This window comes from Anastrepha obliqua, chromosome 4 (genome assembly GCF_027943255.1).
Source record: "Anastrepha obliqua isolate idAnaObli1 chromosome 4, idAnaObli1_1.0, whole genome shotgun sequence".
Taxonomy (NCBI): Eukaryota; Metazoa; Arthropoda; class Insecta; order Diptera; family Tephritidae; genus Anastrepha; species Anastrepha obliqua.
In genome coordinates, this window is record NC_072895.1 from 92161091 (window position 1) to 92187511 (window position 26421).

The window sequence follows — 26421 nt, forward strand, 5'->3', positions numbered from 1 at the left end:
TCCATTATAATAATTCCTTCGCGGCACTATACGCATAATTTCGGGGTTGCAGTTAATATTACGTCCCCTTAGTATTAAAATAGCCTATAAATTTTTTGATGTTTTGAGAAAATGAATTTCAAACTTTTTGTCGAAAGTAGCTCTCACTCAAATCTCGTTATGTCTGTAAATATTTATTATTTTCGACGTTTTTTTTTTTAAGACTGTATAAAAATGAGTCTATTTTGTTAACTGACCAATTTTTATTATTATAATCATCCTTTTAGTGAACAAAAAAGAGGTGTAAACTACAAATATATCAGATAGGCTATTTTATTTTTTAATGTTTTCTATTAAGTTTCTGATACGTTATTTTATTTTGTATGGTATACACTATTTTATTCAAGAAATACACCAGAATAATAAGTAAATTTAATATGAATTTTTATTACTATAAAATTATGTTTTAATTACAGTAAGATCGTAAATTATTAGCATGGTCTTTATTTATTGTCGACTTCGTCCTCTTCTTCGAATCTGTCTGGTTCATCTAAACCAGTGATTCCCAAAGTGGTCTATATCGACCCCTGGGGGTCTATGACAACCTGCAAGGGGTCTGCGTCAGCGAAAAAAAATTTGGGGGTCAATGAAATGAAAATGGGGGTCCGCGATAGTGGATCTCAACACATCAGTGGCGGATCCACGGGGGGGGGGGGGGGGGGGGGTTTCGGGTCCGGACCCCCCCCATTGGAATCATGCTCTAAAATTTTATGTTTCAATTCTGTATGAGTCAAGTTAAAAAAAACAATATTTTTTTATATGCATTAGCAGTTTATTAAATTTTTCTTCCAGTTTTAATTTATTTTATAATAAAAACAATTATAATACGACGGACGCAATTCAAAATTTTGAATAATTACACAGGCCTGCGTAATTTCATTTTTGTCCAATTTCTAAAACGGCTACGAGTGTCTCTTCAAGTTTTTTTTGTGCTGAAAACGAATTTGATCTTGAAAATGCTCCAGCACGTCAGGACTTTTGGCAATTTGTGGTTAAATAGTCAAGAAATGCCGATTTTGGACATCTTTATGAATTTTTTTTGAGTAAGGTAAATTTTTTTTTTTATTTTTCACAACGGAATCGCAAAGTAATGCTCTGTAGCTTTAAAATCCATTTTTTAAAAGACTTCTAGGATGAATGAAAAAAAAGTTATACTATTTTGAATTTAAGACTGATCGATGATGAACAATATACAAGAGGTTTTAAACACTTTTAAATTTTCGAGGTTTCTCAAAAAACTTTCTGAGAATTTCCTCATCAGTTAAATCAATGCGATGATGGATGTTCAAAGATGCAAGATCGTTGAGACGCTCCTGTCCCATTGTGTTTCTCAGATAATCCTTTATCCTTCTTAAGGTCGAAAACGATCGTTCTGGAGTTGCTGTTGTCACAGGTAACACTGCCAAAATTCGCAACATTTTGTTGACGTTTTTGAAAGTTTCATTATTCATGATCTGAAAAAATTGCTTCTGCTTAAATTCTCAATAGAAATATTTATTTACCTTATTCTGTTCAAATCCACAGTTAAATTGCTTTTTCTATATTAGGAGTTACTTACTGATAATGCATCAAGTGAATTTTCGATGTTCTGATTGCGGATTCGTTGTCTCCACATTTTGACTTCTGAAATGAAATTACTCTCGGAACAATCCAATACTTCTTCGTAAAATAGGTAAAGATCGGCGCATTTTTTTTCATCAAATTCTTGTTTGAGAAACAGCTGTCCGAAACTTTGAAAGACTGTTTTGTGTTTTTGAAACCGACTCTGGAGATGACAAATGTACGTATCGAGAAGTGGAATGTAGAATGCGATTTTGTAGTATTCTTCAACTGTTTGCGTTTCAATGTTGCAACGGTATTTTTGTCCTGGGCATCGACGAGGCGTTTTCATTTCAATTTCGTATTTAGAACAAATTTCAGAAACTTTTTCATAAACAATGTGGAAGCATGAATCTACGTTTTCCCGCTTTTCCTTGAAATCATTCAAAGCATCATCAGCCAATTTGTTGCTTCTCCTAGATCTTGATTCTTCAACTGCAATTCTCGACTTAATGGTAGAACGAGGGAATTAATCGATTCCATTATTTGGCAGGACATTTGAAATTCGACTGTGAAAATTGCGGTCAAAAGTTGAGATGCTGTGCGTGAAGTATCTCGATCCTTCCATGTTTTTATTTCTTCTAACGCTTCAATAACAGCCGGTTGAAGTTCGACGTACGTTGATACAGCTTCATGAGATTGACCCCATCTTGTAGGACAGATAGACTTCAATTTTTTTCTACTTTTTTCACTTTTATTCGTCATTTTGGCAATTTCGTTTTTCAAGATGCTTTGTCTCTTGGGCCAGTGAAAAAATGCTTCAATTGATCCCACAGTCCCCAACGCGTTTTTAATACTGGTTACTTCGCAAGCTGCATTAATTGTTAAACAGAAGCTATGTGCAGCGCAATGCACATAAATTGCAAGAGGGAAAAATGATTTCAAATAAGCCTGTGCTCCGTGAAATTCGCCACTCATTGCTGGAGCTCCGTTATATCCTTGGCCATACATAAAAGAGCAATCCACGCCGATGTCGATCAGGTAATCCTTGATAGAATTCGCTAAAGCTTGTCCAGAAACGTCAGTTACAGTTACCTTCTAAAATACCCCGGACCCCCCCCTTTATGAAATCCTGGATCCGCCACTGCAACACATACACTGATAGTACCTATTTACTTACATCATACTATCTTATAATATCAAAATATATATCCATTATTTATAAAAGCACCTATGAAGTAAAAAATTTATTATATTGTATATTATAGAATGTAATAAATGGAAACGTCAAGTGTAAGAACGGATATCAGCAATTCTCGCTGCAAAACAACATACCCGTTACTTATCCCGTATTATGGAATATAGCGAGGGAATTTTTAATTTCCTTTCCATCGTCATACCTACTGGAAAGGGGGTTCAGCGCTGTTCCCAATCTCCTAACGAAAAAAAGAAACCCTTACCCTAAGATTAACCCTTACAAAATTGACGCCAAATGTTGATAATTTATTATTAAAGCATCAGGTTCATCCTTCTCCCTAAAAATATTGACTTATTGCTTATGTTATTTTATTTATAGTTTATTTTCTGTTACGTATATTTTACATAACAGATACAAAATTTTATTTTGAGTAGTTTTAATTTAAATTCAATTAATATTCAATTAATAAATTTATAAATTAACATGTGTTTTTACTTTAAGTTTTTAGCACTAAACTTCACTACAGTTAGAAATTTGCAGGAAATCAATATCAGGCAAGTAGGGGGTCTACCCAACACGGAAAAACATGGCAAGGGGTCTACGACACAAAAAAGTTTGGGGAACTCTGATCTAAACAATCGCGATTATTCCCTCCTTGTAAATTAAAAAAAAATGTCTGTGAGCCGGGAGGAATTACATTTTTTTTTGCATAAATCTTTGAGATCCTTCAATTTTGTGTCAGAAATTGGTAGTTCTTTTTTATATATGTGAGTTAATGTAAAATTTGTGAAGGTTTTTCAATTTTCCCCTCGAGATTCTCCTCCTCCTCATCCGTTTCTGGAATATAATAATCTGACGATTCTGCTGAAAACTCTTCTCCATCCTCTTCGTCATTTTCCGATATATTTGAATTCATTGGTTCCACAGATAATCCAACAGAGTTTGGAGCAAGTTTCACACATAGGGCTCCGGTTGATTTCGCGCAAATTCTGTTGACAATTAATATACCTAAATATTCTTTCCTGCAATTTAAGATAGCAGATATTCACCAGAGCTTGACAAATCCATGATTAAATGAATGATTGGGAACGAATGAAAGACTAAATGATTATGAACGAGCGAATTTCAACAACGAACTGAAATCCTAAATTGCACAAATTATTTCTATTGCATTTACATATGTACATGATAAAACAACGTAAGCATTGCATAGGCTACTTTTGTTTTTTGTAATTTTGAAACACATGTTAATTGTTCTGAGAATATAACGGCCTATAAGATTCATACAAATGAACAAATTGAAAATATTTGTTAAACAACAACGTAGGTATATCATTATACGTCATTTTAGGTGTTTGTGTCATGACAAAATTGATTTTTTTCCTGAAAGTTAAAATAGAGTATGTGAGTGTACATTACTATTCTATTCAATAAACAGAAAATTTAGTTTATGCAAAAATAGCGTATATGCGTTTACATGATTTTTGAGGATAATAATTTAATACATATTTATACTAATATATATTTTTTTGACTGACGTTTTGACCCACTTTGTGGAACTAGAATCTGACCAAATTTTGACTACATATAAAATCGACGATGGAGAATCCAAAAATTCAATAAAAAAATAATAGCCTATGAGCACATAGGCTATTGTTATACTAAGGCAGTGCTGTCCAAAATGAAAAATGTGAGTGTATAAGTGAGAACTAGAGAATAGGAGCAGCCCAGTGGGAAATTTAAACCAAAATAAATAAATATTGGATTGGAGTAGAAAATTTTTGTGGGAGGAATCGAAATGCCTTTTGATATTACATCTATAGCTTCCTTTGAACGACTTGTAACATAAAAGGCATTGCAAGTCGCCAAAGGCATTTTCTAGCATAAAAAAGTTCTCACAGGGCATTGTATTGCATACATTAAGCGTCGCGAACAAACGTGGTGTTTATTCGTTGCTGGTTTGCTAACGACTGAACGATGGAGAGTAAGAATACGTGTCATCAATTGATGTATGGGATGGACAGCACTGTACTAAGGGGACGATTAAGGCGTTGAGTGACTTCTATTGCGAGCTTAGGAACGCTCAAAGTAGGATTTGTCTTAATTTGTTGCACTATCCACCGTTCATTTGCACTCGAAAACAGTTTTGATCGTTCTGATTTCTTCTTATTTTCCAAGGTATTTTGTTTCTTTGAAACGTTTTATCACGTCGTATATAGTCGAACAGGATCTATCCACTATTTCTGTGATTTCCCGAACGGTTTTACCCATTTCATGATGACTAATAATTAAGTTTCTGGCTTCAATTGAGCTTTGTCTATGCTGTTTACCCCTGATAATTTGGATTTTTATTCAACAAAACACTACTGAAATTTTATTTTAATTTATTACGTTTGGTTCTTTTTGTGCACTGTTCTACCGAGAGCAAATTAATTGTGGAATTCCCCGTTTTAAAGCGCCAAGCAATCGCAATAATGCCAGATGTCCGACTTATTTTTTGACAGCAATTTTGCGAATGCTGCATGATAATTTTATTATAACAAGGAGGTAATGGATTTGTAAATTATTATTACTATTTTTAAAATCCTATTTAAATACCCAATAGAAAAATAAAAATATTTAACTTGCATTTCTTGAGCCACTGTAGATCGGCAGTGTCTCCTCAGTTAGAATTACTTCAGTGTAGAGCAAAGCTAACCTCAACAGGTATTTTCATTTGTGTGGGGTATACTTTTTTAACTGTTTTCGCAATATCGGTTTTTATTCAATTCATTTGCTCCACATGTTATTTATTTGAGCCGCTTTCCAAACAAACAATAGCTTTTAAATTGTTAAACTATCAAGTATTCTATGTACAAATTTCTGCTTTATCAGCTTAGCTGACCACCTCATAAATCATAACTTGTTATGTTGCCCTTAAAGCCAAGGGGACACTGCGTTAACCAAATTAGCGGTAATTCAAATGTATATGGACATCATAACTACCGATAATATCGATAAGACGCCAATTATCGCACGTATACGCGTACACTAATTTAAAGCCCTACAATTATGAAAATTGTACAACCATTTTGGGGAGATATTTAATAGCGTTTGACCCTTTGTTTGCCATTTAGTCTTCGTCAAATCGACTGGCCGACTAGTTTACCACGAATTTAATCCACTTTGTGTGCTCATCTCTACTATCGCTAGAGTTTCATGATGAAAACCGGTACCATTTTTGGCGCCATATTGGCACTCACCCTAATGGGTACATCCTGCGCGCATACTTTGAACGAAGCTGATACTGTTGTTGTGGCAGACACGGACTCCGCCATAAATGGACGTATTGTTGGCGGTAGAACCGTTGATATTTCTGCACATCCCCATCAGGTTAGCATGCGCTTGAAGAGTAATCTATCCTCATCCGCCTCGTACTCGCATTACTGTGGTGGTAGCATTATCTCGGAGAGCATAGTCCTTACAGCGGCATATTGTGTAACCGCTAAAGAGCCTAGTCAATACCAAATTGTCGCAGGAGCGAATCAGCGCAGAAGTGCCGATGGTGCTATTGCAACCGTTAAGGAGATCATTATTCATGAGCAGTACTCAGCCAGTACCTATGACAATGATGTCGCTATTGTAGTGCTTGGTACGCCACTGCCAATCAACAATTTCACCATCAAAGCAGTGCCATTGGCGGAAGAGGGTTCGCTGAATGGTGCTACTGCTACGGTCAGTGGTTGGGGTACGCTTAGTACGGGTGGTTCCAGTGCAAATTTGCTGCAGGAAGTTAATGTGCCGATTATCAGTAATGAGATATGCAACGCGAATTACTATGATGGACTAATTACGGATTCTATGTTGTGCGCTGGCGTACGCGACACTGGTGGCAAGGATGCTTGTGATGGTGATTCGGGTGGTCCATTGTTGGTTAATAACAAACTAGCTGGTATAGTGTCGTGGGGTGTTGGCTGTGCACAGGCTAATTATCCGGGAGTGTATGCGAATGTGTCATATTTGTTACCATGGATACGTGAAAAAATCGCCGAGGTAGAGTTGACGCTTTTGTCGCAGAACTGAGCGTGGGTGTTCGGAGGCGAAATTTGAATGAATAATTAAAGAGAGGTGCATGTATGCATAAAATAAGAATTTGAGACGAAATGTGGATTTTTAATAAAAATTATATTTTGTATATTTTATTTATTTTAATGTGATAAACTTTCATCTCTGTGAGCTTTGGCTTGAGTTTTTTGTTCTTCATCAATTTTTTTGTTGTCATGAATCTTTGTAGTATGTCGCGGGAAAAGCCCTCGACCCAAAAATGTGCCATCTAAGTTTGCTGAAGCCCGGATAGTGGCAGAAAAAAAGTTCTGTAATATCTTCATACTTCAATGTACACATTTCTTCATACACAGTAGATTGTCGATCAGGTTATGATGATCATACGTCGTCGCCAAAAAGTGTGCTCCGTTATTAGTTCTATCTCTGTCTGAGAAAGAATTTTGCTACTCTGTACACCAGACTTTGGTTTTTTCAGGTGTGAGTAGGCTCACAAGGGCTCCATTAATAAAAACCCTAATGTACTCGACTGTTCTCGCTATGCTTGACTCTAAAATAGGTTTCGGTCCAATTGGACGCTCCAAAGGTGCGCACTTTGTCAATCCATCAGGTAGTCCGTTGCCGTGTACTCCACAGTGTCCTGGAACCAACACAAACTCACGATTATTCCACCTTGCTGAGGAGTTCAGCCTCAACTTACAATCCTCCACTACTATTGAAGAGGTGTGCGTGGTTCCTAATGCTTTTAGAGTAGCTTGGCGCACTGTAGATCCTGATTTTATAAGGACGTCATTTAGTATGAGTGGAGACACACTACTACTACTTCCTACTGGCTACAGATACAGAAATCAATCATAATTTCACTATTACAAAAACAACATTAATAGTATCTATGCATCAGTATCCTATAGAAATTATCTGTTGTAACCCTCTGAATGTGATATCCTCATTTATCTCCAAGAGCCAGCTGAATGGACGCCAATTTCGTGCATATTTGTTCGTGCCATAACAGTCGTGGCTTCGACTAAAGGCATACAAAGAGGTTTTTAATCTCCGATTGCATGTTTTTCGTGGTAAACATGTTACCTTCGGCGATGCCATGAAACTCTATTACCCTATATTTTGTAATAAATCATAAAGTTTGTGTAGAAGATTGTACCAAATATCTGACAAGACTGTGCGCGCTATTAGGTCTGTTCGTGAAGCAAATAATTTGTAAGAATTTTATTACAAATTATCAGGTTTTGCTGTTCATGTATCTAAAAAACTGGCAAAGTAGGGAACAGCGAGAGAGCAAACGTACAATTAATTTTGAGGGGAAGTTGCAAGTTTTTGCTCTACAAATTTTTACTTATAAGAATTTGTAAGTGAGAAAAACAGTAAAATATATTTTGGATAAAATTTATAAAGTTTACTAGCGGACCCTCTGCCTGCTTCGCTAGGCATTTCAAAATTAGAAATGAATAATGAACACTCGATTTAAATTCACTCTATGTGTATTTATTCTTTTTTTACAATATAAAAATAATGCCAATTTTAAACTCAAACTAACACAAAGCCTTTGCGTAAACTAATATACATTTTTTGTTTTGCCCTGAGTTGTGGTATAAATAAACAGAACTGATAGCTTACCTACGCGTGAACATGATAAATATAATTGTCCGTGGGAGAAGCATGGATATTCTAAGTCAATTCCTTGTGTTTTGTTTATTGTCATTGCAAATGCAAGACGTATTGGAAATTGCAATCTTTTGAAGTCAAAAGCTAAATCTGGTGGAGTCAGCGGAATACGCGGAATCAATACGTCTTCCCCTTTGAATTTTCCTTTTAAAATTGTTGCTTCAATAAGATTCTTCATGACCTTTTTGACTGCTAATCTTGTTCCGTTGCACAATCGTGGCTGATTTAAATTTCTAAGTAAAATAATTGGTGCACCAACTTTCAATTGTAAGTGATGAGCCGGCAGTCCAGGTAAATCCAAGGAATTTAAAAATTCTGTTGGATAATTTACAGCGTCATCTTGATTTATAACTGTATCAATTGATTTAAATCTTACAATCTCACCAGGCACATCATTTAAAATATTCGCATTCAATTGACCAACATCCTTATTTTTCGCAGCCAGTATTGCCTTTCAGCTAACCAATTGTGATTTTGATAATTTTGCGCAATATTTGGAAAAACACTTGAAACTAATTCTTGTTTTGTGTGTGCGAAATTACAAAAATTATCTGGCAAAGTGATTAAGCCAGTAGCAGCATCAATAGGAATTTGTCCATTTCCTATCTTCAGAAGTTGTCTTGAAAATTCGTCAGCCGATGCATAATTTTGCAAATAAACTCGCAGATTTGTTTTCAAAGTCAAAGTTTTTACGTGCCTCCATAAATGGGATGTCTTTAAACATGCTTTTAATTCATCTGCTGGTGTTGAACGGGGAATTACTGGCAAAGTTTGAAAAAATCACCAGACAATAATATTAAAGCGCCACCAAATATTTCTTGATTATTACGTAAATCTTTCAAAGTTCTATCCAATGCTTCTACTGATTTTTTATGTCTCATTGTACCTTCATCCCACACAATTAATTTGCTCGTCGGCTTTCGCGTTTCCTTTTTTTTTGTTTTAGATTTTCACCACAAAAAAATTACTCAAATCCATAAACAAAGTTATACTAATAGAAACCTGATCTTAATACTCGAGCTACCATCAAATTAACACATTTTATTTTTTAAAAGAATATTTATGGCGACTGTCGATCCATATTGATGGATTTCAAAAAATGTATGGATTCAACCGCTGAATGATTTCGTATATTTTAAATCCATCTGAACTTTTACATTTGCGCATTTATATATATGTATTTAACATTTAATTTAAGTAAACGTTTCAATATTTGACCAAAAACTTTGAAGTTCGAAAAATACAAGCTTATGGTTATTAATGGAATCAAATATATTTAACGAATTTTTATTTTATCTAAATCATAAAACGTTCAAATGAAGCTCAAAATATTTTTCCAGTTTAAAAAAAAAGCAATGTGCTTTGATGCCGTGTCACGCATGCATAAAAAGGAAAGAAAAGAGAGGACAACTATTGCGTTACGAATAATACAGTCGCATACGTCACTCAACATCGAAACAATGTTATTCATGTCTGTGTATATTCTATTCATTTGCGTGCATTCTCATTCCGTATACGTAATGTCCGTATAAGGGAAACACGGAAATATTGTATTTTTCACACTTACACAACGCACGCATACTTTTACCGATTTCTTTAAAACTTCACATAAACCATCTATGGGCCAATACCAATGATCTGTGAAAGTTTGATTGAAATCGGTGAATGCGTTTAGGCGTGAATCGGCGACTAACGAACACAAAAAAACGTCTCCATTTTTATATATAAGATTTGAAGTCATATATTACATTAAATGCCACGCAATGGACTAAACCAGAGTGCATTCAAAGAGGTTTGAGGGATATTTTCTTTACCGATGGGTCCAGGAATGAAATAGGTTCTAGAGCCGTATGGTAATAAAACGATAGCAATAAGTATCACGGCCGCTATAGCCGAATGGTTGGTGCGTGACTACTATTCGGAATTCGGAGAACGTAGACTCGGATCTATGTGAAAAACCATGTTGCAGAAAAAGTTTTTTTCAAATAGCAGACGCCCCTTGGCAGGTATTGACAATTGATCGAAAAGTGAAGTTTGCGTGAGTTGGCTGACATCGTAAGGACATCAAAAAACGTGTTGGCTTTATATTGCATGAGCAATTGACTATGAGAAAGCTCTGTTCAAAGTGGGGCCGCGTTTGCTCACTGTTGACCAAAAACAAGAACGTTTTGATGATTCTGAGTAGAGGCAAAACTACATGAATTGAACTTCGAATCGCTCCCATATCCACCGTATTCGCCAGATTTGGCTCCCAGCGATTGCTGTCTGTTCGCAGGCCTAAAAAATGCTCGCCTGTAAGAAATTTTGCTCGAATGAAGAGGAAAGAAAAGATAAATCGTTCTACAAAAGTGGCATGGAAAAGTTAGAGCGGCGCTGAAATGACGTCGTTGTTGTTGAGGGAAATTTCGTTGATGAATAAAGCTAATTTTGAACAAAACAAAAAACCTGGTTTGTTTCCGGATTTTTCAGCCTATGTGTTATATTGAATGTTTTACGAGAAAATGTAACATTTTTATTAGGATAATTACTTTTCAAATAAAAGAAATATATTGTATTACAAAATACGATTTTTATTTTATCTTTAAATTAAATATTCATTGAATACTTCTTAGTACGGCAGCGTTTACTTAGTTACAATAACTTCAGTGTAGGGCAAAGCTAACCTCAACAGGTATTTTCATTTGTGTGGGGTATAATTTTTTAATAGTTTTCGCAATTTCGGTTTTTATTCAATTCATTTGCTCCACATGTTATTTATTTGAACCGCTTTGCAAACAAACAATAGCTTCTAAATTATTAAACTATCAAGTATTCTATGCACAAATTTCTGCTTTATCAGCTTAGCTGTCCACCTCATAAATCATAACCTTTTATGTTGCCTTTAACACTAAACGAATACTGCGGTAATCAAAATTAGCGATAATTCAAATGTATATGGACATCATAGCTACCGATAATATCGATAAGACGCCAATTATCGCACGTCGCGCACACTAATTTAAAGCCCTAAAATTATAAAAATTACACAACCATTTGGGGAGATGTATAGTAGCGTTTGACTTTCTGTTTGCCATTTAGTCTTCGGCCAATCGACTGGCCGACTAGTTTACCACGAATTTAATCCGTTACACCATGAAAGCCGGTACCATTTTTGGCGCCATATTGGCACTCACCCTAATGGGTACATCCTGCGCGCGTACTTTGAACGAAGCTGATACTGTTGTTGCGGCAGACACGGACTCCACCATAGATGGACGTATTGTTGGCGGCAGAACCGTTGATATTTCTGCACATCCCCATCAGGTTAGCATGCGCTTGAAGAGTATTCTATCCTCATCCGCCTCGTACTCGCATAACTGTGGCGGTAGCATTATCTCGGAGAGCATAGTCCTTACAGCGGCACATTGTGTAATCGCTAAAGTGCCTAGTCAATACCAAATTGTCGCAGGAACGAACCAGCGCAGAAGTGCCGATGGTGCTATTGCAACCGTTAAGGAGATCATTATTCATGAGCAGTACTCACCCAGTACGTATAGCAATGATGTCGCTATTATGGTGCTTGGTACGCCACTGCCGATCAACAATTTCACCATCAAAGCAGTGCCATTGGCGGAAGAGGGTTCGCTGAATGGTGCTACTGCTACGGTCAGTGGTTGGGGTACGCTTAGTTCAGGTGGTACCAGTCCAACTATGCTGCAGGAAGTTAAAGTGCCGATTGTCAGTAATGAGATATGCAATGCGGACTATAGTGGATTAATTACGGATTCTATGTTGTGCGCTGGCGTACGCGGCACTGGTGGCAAGGACGCTTGTCAAGGTGATTCGGGTGGTCCATTGTTGGTTAATAATAAACTAGCTGGTATAGTGTCGTGGGGTTATGGTTGTGCACAGGCTAATTATCCGGGAGTGTATGCGAATGTGTCATATTTGTTGCCATGGATACTTGAAAAAATCGCCGAGGTAGAGTTGACGCTTTTGTCGCAGAACTGAGCGTGGGTGTTCGGAGGCGAAATTGAATAAATAATTAAAGAGAAATGCATGTATGCATAAAATAAAAATTTGAGACGAAATGTGGATTTTTAATAAAAATTATATTTTGTATATTTTATTTATTTTAATGTGATAAACTTTCATCTCTGCGAGCTTTGGCTTGAGGTTTTTGTTCCTCATCAATTTTTTTGTTGTCATGAATCTTTGTAGTGTGTCGCGGGAAAAGCCCTCGACCCAAAAATGTGCCATCTAAGTTTGCTGAAGCCCGGATAGTGGCAGAAAAAAAGTTCTGTAATACCTTCATACTTCAGTGTACACATTTCTTCATATACAGTAGATTGTCGATTAGGTTATGATGGTCATACGTCGTCGCCAAAAAGTGTGCTCCGTTATTAGTTCTATCTTTGTCTGAGAAAGAATTTTGCTACTCTGTACACCAGACTTTGGTTTTTTCAGGTGTGAGTAGGATCACAAGGGCTTCATTAATAAAGTCCAAAGATGCGCAGTTTGCCAATTCATCAGGCGGTCCGTTGCCTTGTACTCCTCAGTGTCCTGGCATACACACAAGATCACGCTTATTCCACATTGCTGAGGAGTGCAGCCTCAACTTACAATCCTCAACTATTATTGAAGAGGTGTGCGTGGCTCCTAAGGCTTCTAGAGCAGCTTGGCGCACTGTAGATCCTGATTTTATAAGGACGTCATTTAGTATGAGTGGAGACACACTACTACTACTTCCTACTGGCTACAGATACAGAAATCAATCATAATTTCACTATTACAAAAACAACATTAATAGTATCTATGCATCCTATAGAAATTATGTGTTGTAACCCTCTGAATGTGATATCCTCATTTATCTCCAAGAGCCAGCTGAATGGCCGACAAGTTCGTGCATATTTGTTCGTGCCATAACAGTCGTGGCTTCGACTAAAGGCATACAAAGAGGTTTTTAATCTCCGATTGCATGTTTTTCGTGGTAAACATGTTACCTTCGGCGATGCCATGAAACTCTATTACCCTATATTTTGTAATAAATCATAAAGTTTGTGTAGAAGATTGTACCAAATATCTGACCAGACTGTGCGCGCTATTAGGTCTGTTCGTGAAGCAAATAATTTGTAAGAATTTTATTACAAATTATCAGGTTTTGCTGTTCATGCATCCAAAACATTAGCAAAGTAGGGGACAGCGAGAGAGCAAACGTACAATTAATTTTGAGGGGAAGTTGCAAGTTTTTGCTGCACAAATTTGTACTTATAAGAATTTGTAAGTGAGAAAAACAGCTGATCGCAAATTAAGAGTAAATGAAAATTTGCGAATTCAGTCGAAATTCTAAATTTAAATAAAAATGGTGATTAAAATGGAGAATGTAAGTAAAATATATTTTGGATAAAATTTATAAAGTTTATTTGAAGTCATAGTTTTTGGTATTCGTTTATTTTTCTACTTGGGAACATAGGGCGCCGTAGCCGAATGGGTTGGTGCGTGACTACCATTCGGAATTCACAGAGAGAACGTTGGTTCAAATCTCGGTGAAACACCAAAATTAAAGAAAAACATTTTTCTAATAGCGGTCGCCCTCGGCAGGCAATGGCAAACCTCCGTGTGTATTTCTGCCATGGAAAAGCGCCTCGGAGTCGGCTTGAAACTGTAGGTCCCTGCATTTGTGGAACAACATCGAGATGTCCGCCACAAATAGGAGGAGGAGCTCGGCCACACACCCAAAAAGGGGGTAAGCGCCAATTATATGTACATATATACATATATAATAAGTATCATTACGTTATGGGAGGAATGGTAACTGTTTTCCAAAATTTTGCCATTCTGAAAGTACCAGCGGGAAACAGATTGGAGTCTTTAGTGATAGTCAGGCTGCACTTAAGGCTCTGGAGAGCGCATAGCAAACCTCAAGGATTGTTCAAGAATGTAAGAAGAAGCTTAATTCTGTTGCAAGACAAAATAAGCTTTTACTTATATGGATTCCTGGACACTGCGTTGTTCGAGAGAATGAAATTAGCGATGAATTGGCCAACCGTGGACTAGCGGTTCCCCCACAGGGAACATAGCCAATAATCGGAAACAGTTCCGCAGAAATCATGAAATGGATCAGTGATTATGTTTGCAATTTACATAAAAAGCGATGGTCCGGTCTAGAACGCTGAAGAACTGCAAAGTATTTTGTGACAAGCCCGAACAGAAGACTGTCGAACTTTCTCCTAAAACTTGAAAGAAAAGACGAGAGGTTGATGGTCGGTATTATTAAAAGACACAATTCATGGGGTCAATATATGACCACCATTGGAATCACTGAGCCTGTCACGATTTGCCTGTCTTGCTTAGAGCAGGCGGATAGCACTGCGCATTTTCTCTGTGGGTGGCCTGCATTTGCTAGAGCAAGGCTGCGAATTGTAGGTTCCGATGTCATAAGAACCAACTCGAGTAAAACTCGTTCCCTCAAACTGGAGGATTTACTGCTACTTATCTTCCTTTTCAAAGAAACAGTGGGTACAACGAATTATTTCGAGTAGTTCAAAGCACCTTAGCGTATTTGCTGTCATTTCAAGCTAATTAATCGTAGGCGCTTGTCCGTATTTGGTGACATAATTAGAGGATGCGTCGACTCCCCTCGAGCCATTATCGTCAATGAAGAATAATATCGCAGAAATTGTGCGTTGTGTGTATCAATCCATTCTTCACCACTTCACTTTGATTAGATAGTCAACTTTTGGAAGTTTATAGTTGAACACCTTTAAATTAAAGTCCCACAAGCAAGCAAGCGTAGGAAAAGAAAAATAAAAACCCAGCAGGAAAATCCATCAGAGTCCAAGTCGGTGATATTTTTAGTGAATTTGGAACGATGACTAGTGCATATATTGTACCTTAATTTTTTGTATTAATTGGGGAATTTCGCTCAGGAATTTGTTTTTTTTTTTTATTTTGTGTTGTTAGTTCGGATCTACCACTTGAGTAGACAAATTAGCTATCCAACATCCTAACTAGCGTTAATAATCGCCTAACGCATTTTGTTCGCTGGTTCAAAAATAGTGCCGCTTTATTAAAATTGGGTGTGATTATCTGAACATTAGTTTTTATTTATCTATTTCTTCCTCGAGCTGGCTATATGCATATCATTTCATTTGCACAGCACTGATCCCGAAAGGGGATTCGGAGTACGCTTGCAAGCTCCAAAGCCTCTATTTACTATAGAGACCCACGAACCATAGAGCTTGCACAATTGAGCACATCATGTGCTTGAGTTTCGTTCGTCTATCCTATATTTCACAATTCTCATTTGGCTTATGAAGTAGATTAATAATGAAAACGCATCAGGTTATTTTATAAAAGTAAATAACCACGTCCGCTATGTTCAGCAGTAGGCATAAAAAATGCTCACCTTCTTATGAAGCTGGCTACAAGCATGGTGAGTTCAGACTTGTGTGAATAGAACTGGCCCATTTCATGGACGTCGTTGTGTGGGTCCACCCGAAGTAATGCAGAAAGTAGTCCCGAAAAGGGAGTCGCCGCAGAAGAGGAGGAGATATTGTTTTAGTGACCCCACCACTCGACGCAATAGTCGACGTTCGCAGATGGACTGCCTCACCCACCATACATACAACATAATCAAATCACTGGACGAATTTTTTTTGTCAAAATTAAAACATACTACCGTACAATGTCGAGAATTGATTTGTTTTAAGTTTTGCTGCCGGCGACAGAATCGTCTCTCAGTGAAAAATGATTGATGTGGTGTGGTTATAATAAGTTTTTACAGAGTTGCATTCTGGTAACCTTCAAATTGAGTTAGTTGAGCATTATATTCTTTTACCTATTCTCAACACTAATTGAAGTACATACATATACATATTTAGTAACCACACGGTAAACGAAAATGTAAAATTACTTAATTTGAAGTTTGATAACAGCCTATGCTCACGGTGGTGAGAATTCAGAAGGTGAGACCATTAACCCACTCTCAGCGGATTTGAAAGAATCAGCTGATTGGCTGACGTAAGCGGGGTCATGACACCGATTAGTTTAAGAAGAAACTGAAACATGTTGATGATATGCGAAAAAAATCAACGCAGCTACTACTTCTGTTACTCCGTTGCACTCTGAATAACGATTAATTAGACGAGTGTGTGAATACGTGTGAAATGAGTGGGCAGAATTCTACTGCCGAGGTGGCGTGGCAGCCAAAGTTACTTTCACAATTTTGTTTTTCATCACAGTGGATCAAGAATGATAGAGAAATAGATTGCGCCTTCCGAACTCGCTGTGTCGTAAGAGACCATGAATAAACAAACAAAAAGAAGGGTACGCGAAAGCAATGGTAACAACCAAACACAAGAAATTATAAGCACAAACACTGCCGTGTCACGGCGTCTTTCGCATAAAAACGCAAAATAAATGCATTTGGAGGCTTTGTATTATTTTGTGCCTTCACAGTTTAACTCACGGTACTGCGTTTTCATTAATTTGATTAGTGGAAATCACACAAATAACAATATTACCAACCACTCCTCTGAATTTTCAGAAACATGACCATTTTCTCCCCCTTTTGTTTGTTTTGTATCGGAAAGGGAGCTGACGTCTGACTTTTCGCAATCGCTAAAAATAAAGTAACTGTTTTTTTAAGGCGCCACCTAAGGTACTCAATTCGCCTTGATAGTGGATGGTCAAATCTGGTAACCTATCATTCTTTGGCCGGATCCTTTTTGTTTGTTCGTTGTGAAAATCAACGAACACTCTCTCTTAGTCCAAACAAAATTTTAGCACAACCAAGTCCATATTTAAAGCTTTGATAATTTGAATTAAATGATCGAAAATTTTGGGAATTCATCGTTTGTTTTTGGTGAGAATTTTCGATGCCAAAGGCATAGTCCAGCGGCTCCATTGGCTGGGTCATGTCATCCGAATGGATAGAAACGTTCCGACTCTTAAAGTATTCGATGCGGTACCAGCTGGTGGTAGCAGAGGAAGAGGAAGGCCTCTCCTGAGTTGGAAATATCAAATGAAGAAGGACTTGGCTTCATTAAGTTAGCCCAACTGGCGGCGGTTAGCACGAGAAAGAAACGACTGGCGCACTTTGATGAGCTCGGTCAAAATCGCGTAAACGGTTATCGCGCCAATCTAGAAGCAGTACAATAAATTTTTTATATTTGTGGACTTAACTCAAATGCACTTTCCACCAGTGAACATTTAACCACTTTCAACTGGTGCGCATTTCAAGAAAACACAAACCAGTTCAAACGAGCCCATTATTTCTCTGCAGGGCACACGAGCACGATTGCTTTCAGTTGATCACAAATATTACTTGTATATGACTTTGAGCTGATAAACAGTAGACGTGCGCAGTAAGTCACGAAATGAAACTATAAAAATATTATGAAAATTTTTACGCATTTAAGTGGTTTTATTGAAGTTTCTATGTGAGTAAATTGTATGTGTGTGCCAATAAAATTTATAAACTTTGATGCCATAAAATTTATGTACAAATAGGAGCCGCTTTTGCAAACAATTAACCTATATACATATATGTATGTACATATTTTCATCTGGGTTGGTTAATTGCAGTGCTTCCCAATTGCAAAAATTATCATAAAAACCGTCTGTTTTCGACAGCGGGGACACATCAAGCTATACACAATGAAGCAGAGCACCTGCTTGGCACTAGGTTGTATACGCCACACTGTTCGTTGGTTGCAATAGTGTTTTAATTATTTCATTGCCTGTTTATCTTCACCTTGAACCCGACGATAACTAACCGCCAGATAGTTTGAATTTTAATTTAACCAAAAAACTAATCAACTAAGTAACATCGGAATAGTTCTTGAAATACGAATTATGTACTTCAAAAAACTTAAAGTGGAATATGCCCAGTGTATTTTTAAAAAATTTCCTTTGCAGGTATCATTTTGATAACAATCGAATATTCAGAATGAAATATTTGAACCAGATTGGTTTGGTTGGTTGGCTAGAGTGGTGATTCATCCAGAATCCAACTAGCGCTTCCGCATCATTTTGTTGCCACATCCTCGTTACCAACTAACATAACCAACAGTTATTTACAGCAAGACTCTATCCAGTCTGTGCGGCTTAGGAACCTTATTAGGTTGTTGACGTTTAAGCCAGGCAGTTGCTCGAAACTCTCGAACAGCGGTTTGCCCAGGGTTAACATTCTGGTCTCTCCGTCTACAATCTGCGATTCGAAGGTATTTTAGGGAAATTGCATTCTTGACTGCACCTAATGGTGTGAATACAGGTAGTGCAGTAACGTTATTCATGGCAGATCCCCTTCTTGCCTGTTCATACGATTTTTCATTACCTTCAATGTTCCGGCGTTCCGGGACCCAGATTAAGGTTACTTTATGGTTTTCACTCACGGTGGTAAGGCTATTCCTACTTTGCTCCACCACATTAGAGATTGTTATAGACGAATCCAGTGCCTGGATTGCAGCTTGGCTATCCGAAAGAATAGCGATATTGCCCTTAAAAGAGAAATCTGTGATAAGTAGCCTAAAAGCTTCCCCAATTGCTAGTACTCGTACTTTCGCCTGAAAGACATTGCTGGTATTAGGGAGACGCACAGATTTTCCAATTCCATGTACATACATGCGAATATATACCAGCTCCAACACCACAATCCATTTTATTGGCATCTATATAGATTTTAGTATAGAAGTTGTTTAGTGAGAATCCCTTATTCCATTCCTCCTTAGATGGAAAGAGAGTGGCAAAATTTCTGTTGAAAGTTACCATTGGGACGATGTAGTCAGTTCTCACCGAGATTAACTGAGTTTGTCACAATAATAGGCTTGCGTGACCATAAGTCTTTTCTTTCCAGCGACCCGCTTCATTTAACCTAAATGCACTCATGGTGGCCATCTTCTTTATATGTAGGTCTATACATTAGAGAGCCTCCCTAGGACATGCTCTGATTGCACCGACCGTTACTGCACAGGCTGATCTTTGTATTCTGCCGAGTAATTTGGAATTGTACTCTCTCCCTAGAGCTTTTCACCAAACTACCGAACCGTACGATAAAATAGGTCGTATAACCGCCTTATACAGCCATAATGTATGCTTAGGTTGAAGACCCCATCTTATTCCAAGCATACGATTACAGGCATATAAAGCGATTTCTGCTTTCCTTACCCGTTCTTCGACGTTTGATTGCCAGCTAAGTTTGGAGTCCAGAATTTCCCATAAGTACTTTGCACTGGGTAAAAGTGAAAGAGTTTGTCCGTTGATATTTGGAAGGGTAAAAGTTGGTACCTTGTATTTGGTGGTAAAAAGCATAAGTTCTGTTTTACGCGGGCTTAAACTTGTGCCACAGGATGAGTTAAGCTCACCGAACGCCCTTTGGATGATCCCATTGATCGTATTGGGTTACAGTCCTGACACCATTAGCACCACATCATCAACGTACGCCACCGCTTTTACCCCACATCTGTTAAGTTTTAGTAAGATTTTGCTGATCACACATAGCCAAAGAAGTGTAGATAATATTCCTCCCTGGGGAGTGCCCCTGTGGACCTTCTTGATTATGTTGATATTACCCATATTAGCTTTGATGATCTTGGTTTCTAGCATAGAGATGACCCAGTTACTAATGCAACTGTCCACCTCTAAATCTATCAACGTCCGTTGGATGACATCTGTACTAACATTGTTAAATGCGCCTTCTATATTCAAGAATGCCGCCATGGTATAATATTTGTTCTCTAGAGAGCCCTCTATTGTTCGGATTACCTCGTGAAGCGCTGTCTCCGTAGATTTGCTTTTAAGGTATGTGTGTTGTGCAACAACAAAAAATCCTCGATGTGATATTGAATGTGCTCTTTAAAGAAATTTGGCCACTCCGAAATTATTTGTCTGGCTGAAATAATTCAATTCTGAGTTCAATTATTAAACCTACAGATAGTGGAAGGGGTCCACGTGCATGCGAACATACCAGTGGATTAACAAAAGTTGGGTAAATTGAATTGAAATTATTTTTTTACATCCGTATTCACTCCGCTAGGGAGCATAGGCCTCGACAATACTCTTCCATCGTACACGGTTCTGGGCTGCTGTTTCTGCGCTGTCTGCTATCTCGCATAACATCGACCTTCTCCAAGTGATCTTTGCCCGATCGCGACTTCTGCCCCCTTGCTAGTTCATTCGCCATCGTGAAAAAAGGGCACTCTTTTTATTTTTTATTTTTAATCTTCATTATTTTTTATCTTTTTTACATAAACACGACTGATTTCAATATTTTTTTTAATCTGTAAATCCACTGTTCAGTACAGCCCTCAAAATCGCGTTTTTGCAGTTTCTTAAGTTTAGTATTAACCGCATTTATTATCTCTTCATTGCTACCAAAGGATTTTCATCTCAAATTTGTCTTAATTTTTGGAAATAACCAGAAATTACACGGCCCCAGATCTAAAAAATATGGCGGTGGACGAATTTCTTCAATACCATAAAGCGCAATGAAGTTACTTTTATCGTTTCAGCAGTGTGAAGTGGCGCATTATCGTGGTGTAAGAAGTCGCCATGTAGTTCACCGTTTTTTTCCTATTTTCAAGTAAATTTTTGAACACTTTTGGTATGCAATTTTCAGTAGATCATGTGGCAATGGTCTGAGAAAAATCTGACCTAATAGCAACAACTATTTTTGCTCTGGTGAAGTAAGTCGAGATCATCACTTTTGTTGCTGACATTTGTTGTCTGGCTTTCGCAGGTGGATTGGTTCATTCCAGGCTCCATGCCATGGATTGCAATTTGATTTCCGGGTCATACTTAAAAACCAAGCTTCGTCACCTATTACAATCATCTTAAAGTTGCTAGACTCACTGTTTTCGAATTTTCTTAAAAAATATTGAGCCAAATTTACACTATCTCCTTTTTGGCTCTGATTCAAAACTCGTGGAACTAATCGAGCAGATTTATTTGTGTATTGCACATCCTTATCCAATATTCGCTATACTGCCATAGAATTCAAACCCAATCGATTACATATCATTTCTTGTGTCCTTCGTGAGTCTCCGCCAATTTTTCGCTTCACCAAGGCCACATTTATCTCGTCGGTAGACAATTTTGGCCGTCCTTCTCGAGAATTGTCTTCCACAGAAAAATGTCTAGTGTGGAACCTTGATACCACTTACAAATAGTCTTACAAATATGGAGTGTCCGTTCTATATATATGCAGTTTGGAGCTCATGGAACTCAATTTCTACGGCCTTAGTGGACGTCGAAAGCCTTAATTGAGTAACGATCGGGATACTCCAAACATTTCTGCGATTTTCTTCTTATTCAAGCGTACATCTGCCGGAACAAGTTTTTCAATTTTTTCAGCAATGTCTGAGGACGTCGTCTCAATGGTCCGACTTGAGCACTAATCGTCTCCAATTGATTCTCTACTTGGCTTGAATCATTGAGTGCCTAATAACTTAGAGTCACAATCACGAAAATTCCAGCAGGACAGCGGTTGGAAGCGGCTGTTCGGTGTAGAGAAGAGAAGAGTGATAGAAGTGTTAAGTGGAGAATTAAGATGGGATTTGTACACAAGAACTTCACTTATAATTGAATTTTTATTCGACACTGTTAACTCTAATTTAATAAATTTCTTCGTCGTCACTGCTGAGTATAATCAACCAAGAACGTTTTTTCAGTGAAATGATATCGCCTTCACTTTCAGATCTTTTTTCTAAAGTTCTTACATCTTCTTCCCTCTTAAAAAATCTGTAATCATACTTTGGTTGCTGCTAGACAGTTTTGCAGCTCCCTTTTGAATTTTCGGCTTCTTTCAGTAGAAGGGTCTGCATTTAAGAAAAATTCCTCGAGATTTTCAGCTAAGCTTAAGCCTGCTTTTAATTCTTTTAATGTTCAATTATTAACTGCACAATCTTCATCAGTGCTAGTGACCTCAGAATTGATTTTATTTACAGCTTCGGATGCCATTTCCACCAATTTTTACTTCAAAAGACACAAATTTCCTCTTGAACGTGGTTTTATCTTTCTCGGGCATGGCTTGGGACTGAAACTTAATGTTAAAAAGTTATTCTTCAACACACCGCGGCTCGACGCAGACTGCGGATCAGCAGTATGAGACACTTTTGATTTCAGGCCACGGAGATGAAAAGAAATTATTTCCCGAAAACTCTTTGAGATAGAAATGTATACATTTCAGTGGCAATACTGTATCTTCAAGATGACAAGCCTCGCCGCGGCTGCAGGAGTACAGTACTTTACAAAGTTTAATTCCCTATTTGAAGCTGAGTTTGATCAATTGAAGAGAAACAAATCAAGGGATGCTGCTGTTGGAGATCTAGCAAACCTGCCGCCTATTAATAAATTTGTTTTTTCGTTCGTTTTCGTCACAAAAATTTCTCATATTAAGGGTTTTCCAATAACAGGTGTTAGGTGTTAAACAGGAGAGATTTTTTATGGCCGGAATTGGATTTTATTGATCTGAACAACGTTTATTTTCAATAAGACGGCGCTACGTGCCACACAAGCAACGAAACCACTGATCTTTTACGGGAAAAGTTTCCGGACCGTGTTATCTCTCGAAGAGGTGATCACAATTGGCCATCGAGATCTTGTGATTTAACACCTTGTGACTTTTTTCTTTGGGGCCACGTGAAAGAGAAGGTCTACGCCAACAGCCCAGGGTCGATTCAAGACCTCAAAGTTGGAATTCGTGAGGCTGGCGAGTACATAGGCAGCCACTTTGCAATTCGGTTATGGAAAATTTCATGAAAAAGATATTGTCCTGTAAGCGTGGTGGTCATTTGCCTGATGTTATTTTCCACTATTAACGGCACACCTTCCTCTTTATAATGAAATAAACATCCGATTATTTATATTAAAAAATAGCATTTCTCTTTGAATATCAAAATAACACCTCTTATTAAAAAAACCCTTTACTTTGTTTATAAGATGTACTGCGTCGCTAAATATTATATTAGGTTGGGGAATAGTTTCGTAGCGTTTTTACCGAAGACTTTTATTTGAATAAAAACAATAATTATATATCAAGAAGTTAATTAATTCTTCCCACTTCCCGACCAATTTGTCAATGCCGTTCCGCTAAAAATCTCCTGGGCTGGTGTCAAAGAATTTGTTGATCTAGTTTTTAAGGACCGCTTTTTTATCGAATGTAACACCCTTCATATAGTTTGACAGGTAGCGAAAAAGATAGTGAAAGGTCCGAAGATTATGACCTATGCTGAAGGAGCTCCCATTCGAGCCTTTGCAGTGTGGCTTTGACGACTTGTGCAACATGAGGCCTGGCGTTGTCATGGAGGAATATGGTATTTTCAGTCGAATAGCCTAATTCACGCGATGTAGCTGGGCAAAGTAGAGCTCCTTGTTGACGTTGCATTCTTTTCGAGTATTTCCCAGTGCACCATGCCCTCCCAGTTCCACCAATGTGGTTGATCTTTTGAATGATCTTTTTGGATGAAGATCCGGCTTGACTCTCGACTTTGACGTATATCCTGGAACCACCCAATCCTTTCTTTGCTTCATATTGATGTATAGACACCATTTCCCATCTGCCGTGACAATTCGGTACTAAAGGCGCTGTTTATGACAGTGTGTTGCCCTATGGTGGGCGAGATGCTGAAGTAAATTGAAGGCGACATTCTTTGTTTTTTTCGTTGAACTCGTGGGGCATCCAGGTTCCCCATTTTTTGGTAAATCCTATTGAATGAAGGTGATTGAGAATCGTTTTATGATCGCAGGTCATTTTTTCCGCCAATTCACGAATGGTTCGTGGACCGTTCTCCTTCAAAAGTGATTTAAGACGTTCTTCATCGAATTCAGAAGGCCTTCCGCTGCGGGACGTGTCATCGACGCCCAAGTCGCCATTTTTTAATTTTGCAAACCATTTTCGTGCTGTAGACTTGCCTCGGACACTTTCTCCAAACACGTCGCAAATATTCCGAGCTGCTTCGGCGGCTCTTTGGCCTCGATGAGAAGAAAAGAAGAGCAGGTGTCGAAAATGTTGATTTTTGCCTGCTGGGTATTCCATTTCTCAGACTCAAAACTAATAAAAAATTAAATAACTCCAAAATACAGGGTGGCTGATGAATTTTGCTACATTAAGAAACTCAAATAACTTTTTTTTAGTGTATGGAATTCATTTTTTTTTTTTCAAGTTGAAGGTCATTAAATTTTATTAAATGTAGCTTAACTAGTTTTAAAAATAATTGAATTTAAATGCCCCCCATGCTCGTTGACACAAGTGCGGCATCTTAGTAAAAAGTTGTTCATTGCTGCTTTGAGAGTTGAGACAGGAATAGCCGCAATTGTTGCCCCAATGGATTGTTTTAGTTCATCCAAATTTGTTGGCTTTGTTTTATAAACTTCTTATTTACATAAACCCCACAAGAAAAAGTCAGGTGCAGTAAGGTCAGGCGACCTGGGGGGCCAACGAAATTCGGAGTTTCTTGAAATTAGTTTATTGGGAAATTTTCGTCGCAACTCTGTCATAACAGTCTGGGCTATGTGAGACGTTGCCCCATCTTGTTAAAACCACACAGAGTTGAAAGGAATTCTCTTTCGGCGTAGTTCTGGATAGAAAAATTCTTTCAGCATTTTCAAATAACGGTCTCCAGTAACCGTAACGGTGTGACCATTTTCTTCAAAAAAATAAGGCCCGACAATACAGTGTGAAGAAACCGCACACCACACTGTCACGCGAAGAGGATGCAATTCCGTCTCGTCGAGTATCTGTGGGTTAGAAGTACTCCATATTCGACAATTTTGTTTGTTCACATTGCCGTTTAAATCGAAATGGGCCTCATCAGACATGAAAAGGCAGTTTAACATGTTTTGGTCTTCTTCCACCATTTGCAGGATCTTCTGGCAAAATCCCAAGCGAATCGGCAAGTCTGCTGCATTCAGTTTGTTAACCATTTGAATTTTGTAGGGAAATAAGTCTAAATCTTTGTGCATTATTGTTTGCAAAGACTGTCGGCTGACACCAAGTTGAGCAGATAAGCTTCTTGTTGAAACCCTTGGATTGCTTTGTATAGCTGCAGCTACAGCAGCGATCGTTTCCTCCATCCGAACTGGTGGGTTTCGATGATAAGGCCTTCTTGCGACTGTTCCTTGCTCAGCAAAATTATTCACCAGTCTCATTATGGTCCATCTGCTCGGGGGATCGCCGCCAAACATCCGCCTGTACTCTCTCTGTACCAAAACTACCGACTCCAGTGCGTGATAGCGGCGGACTATCCAAATTCTTGTTTGCGTATCCCAGTTATCCATTTTAATAAATTTTAAAGATCAATCTGCAAATTAAAACAAAAATGGAACAGATAACTTAAAAAGAAAAAAAGTTATTCAATTTTTTTTTGGTAGCGGCTTTCATCAGCCACCCTGTACAATTCACATAGTTTTGTAGAGTAGAAAGAGTTCTAACGCATGAATACTTACCCTTTGCCAAACAGCAAACAAATCGCTGTAAAATAAAAGAAAATATAAAAACGCTACGAACTTATTCCCCAACCGAATAGTTATGAGTGAAACAAAAGCTTTCCCACTCCCTCTAACCTCTCTGTGCAGCAAACTTTTAAATTCCGTCGAATGCAGATTAAGTTCTTTTCCATTAAATATCACGTGAACCAAATCTCTAATAATAATAATACAAATAATTCTTGATCGAATTTATGCTTTGGGTATAAAAATTCCAAAGCAATTGAATTTTCTGGGTTTTACAGATGCCAACTATTAGTTTATGACATAGATATACGAGTAAGTACCACTCACAAATACCAACGGAAAGTTTAATCGCATATGAAAATCGCAAATACGATAAAGCGCTATCGATTCTTCGTCAACTTATGATAAGTTCTGCATTTTCAACAGAAGACAAGGCTACACTGATTTTGCACTGTACGATTTCAGTATAAGGAGAGCTTAGTTCTACGCCAAAT

At 37.8% G+C, this 26421-nt stretch overlaps 2 protein-coding genes across 2 annotated transcripts; both read left to right on the forward strand.

The window, feature by feature from the left end:
• The first annotated feature begins 6010 nt into the window (after positions 1-6010).
• LOC129244902 (trypsin zeta-like) lies at positions 6011-6919 on the forward strand. The gene has a single exon (XM_054882805.1). It carries the CDS (start codon positions 6023-6025, stop codon positions 6836-6838), a length of 816 nt encoding a protein of 271 aa, XP_054738780.1. The 5' UTR covers positions 6011-6022; the 3' UTR covers positions 6839-6919.
• A 4645-nt stretch (positions 6920-11564) lies between these two features.
• Positions 11565-12564, forward strand: LOC129244522 (trypsin zeta-like). Its single transcript, XM_054882195.1, has one exon. It carries the CDS (start codon positions 11630-11632, stop codon positions 12485-12487), a length of 858 nt encoding a protein of 285 aa, XP_054738170.1. The 5' UTR covers positions 11565-11629; the 3' UTR covers positions 12488-12564.
• Positions 12565-26421: the final 13857 nt, after the last annotated feature.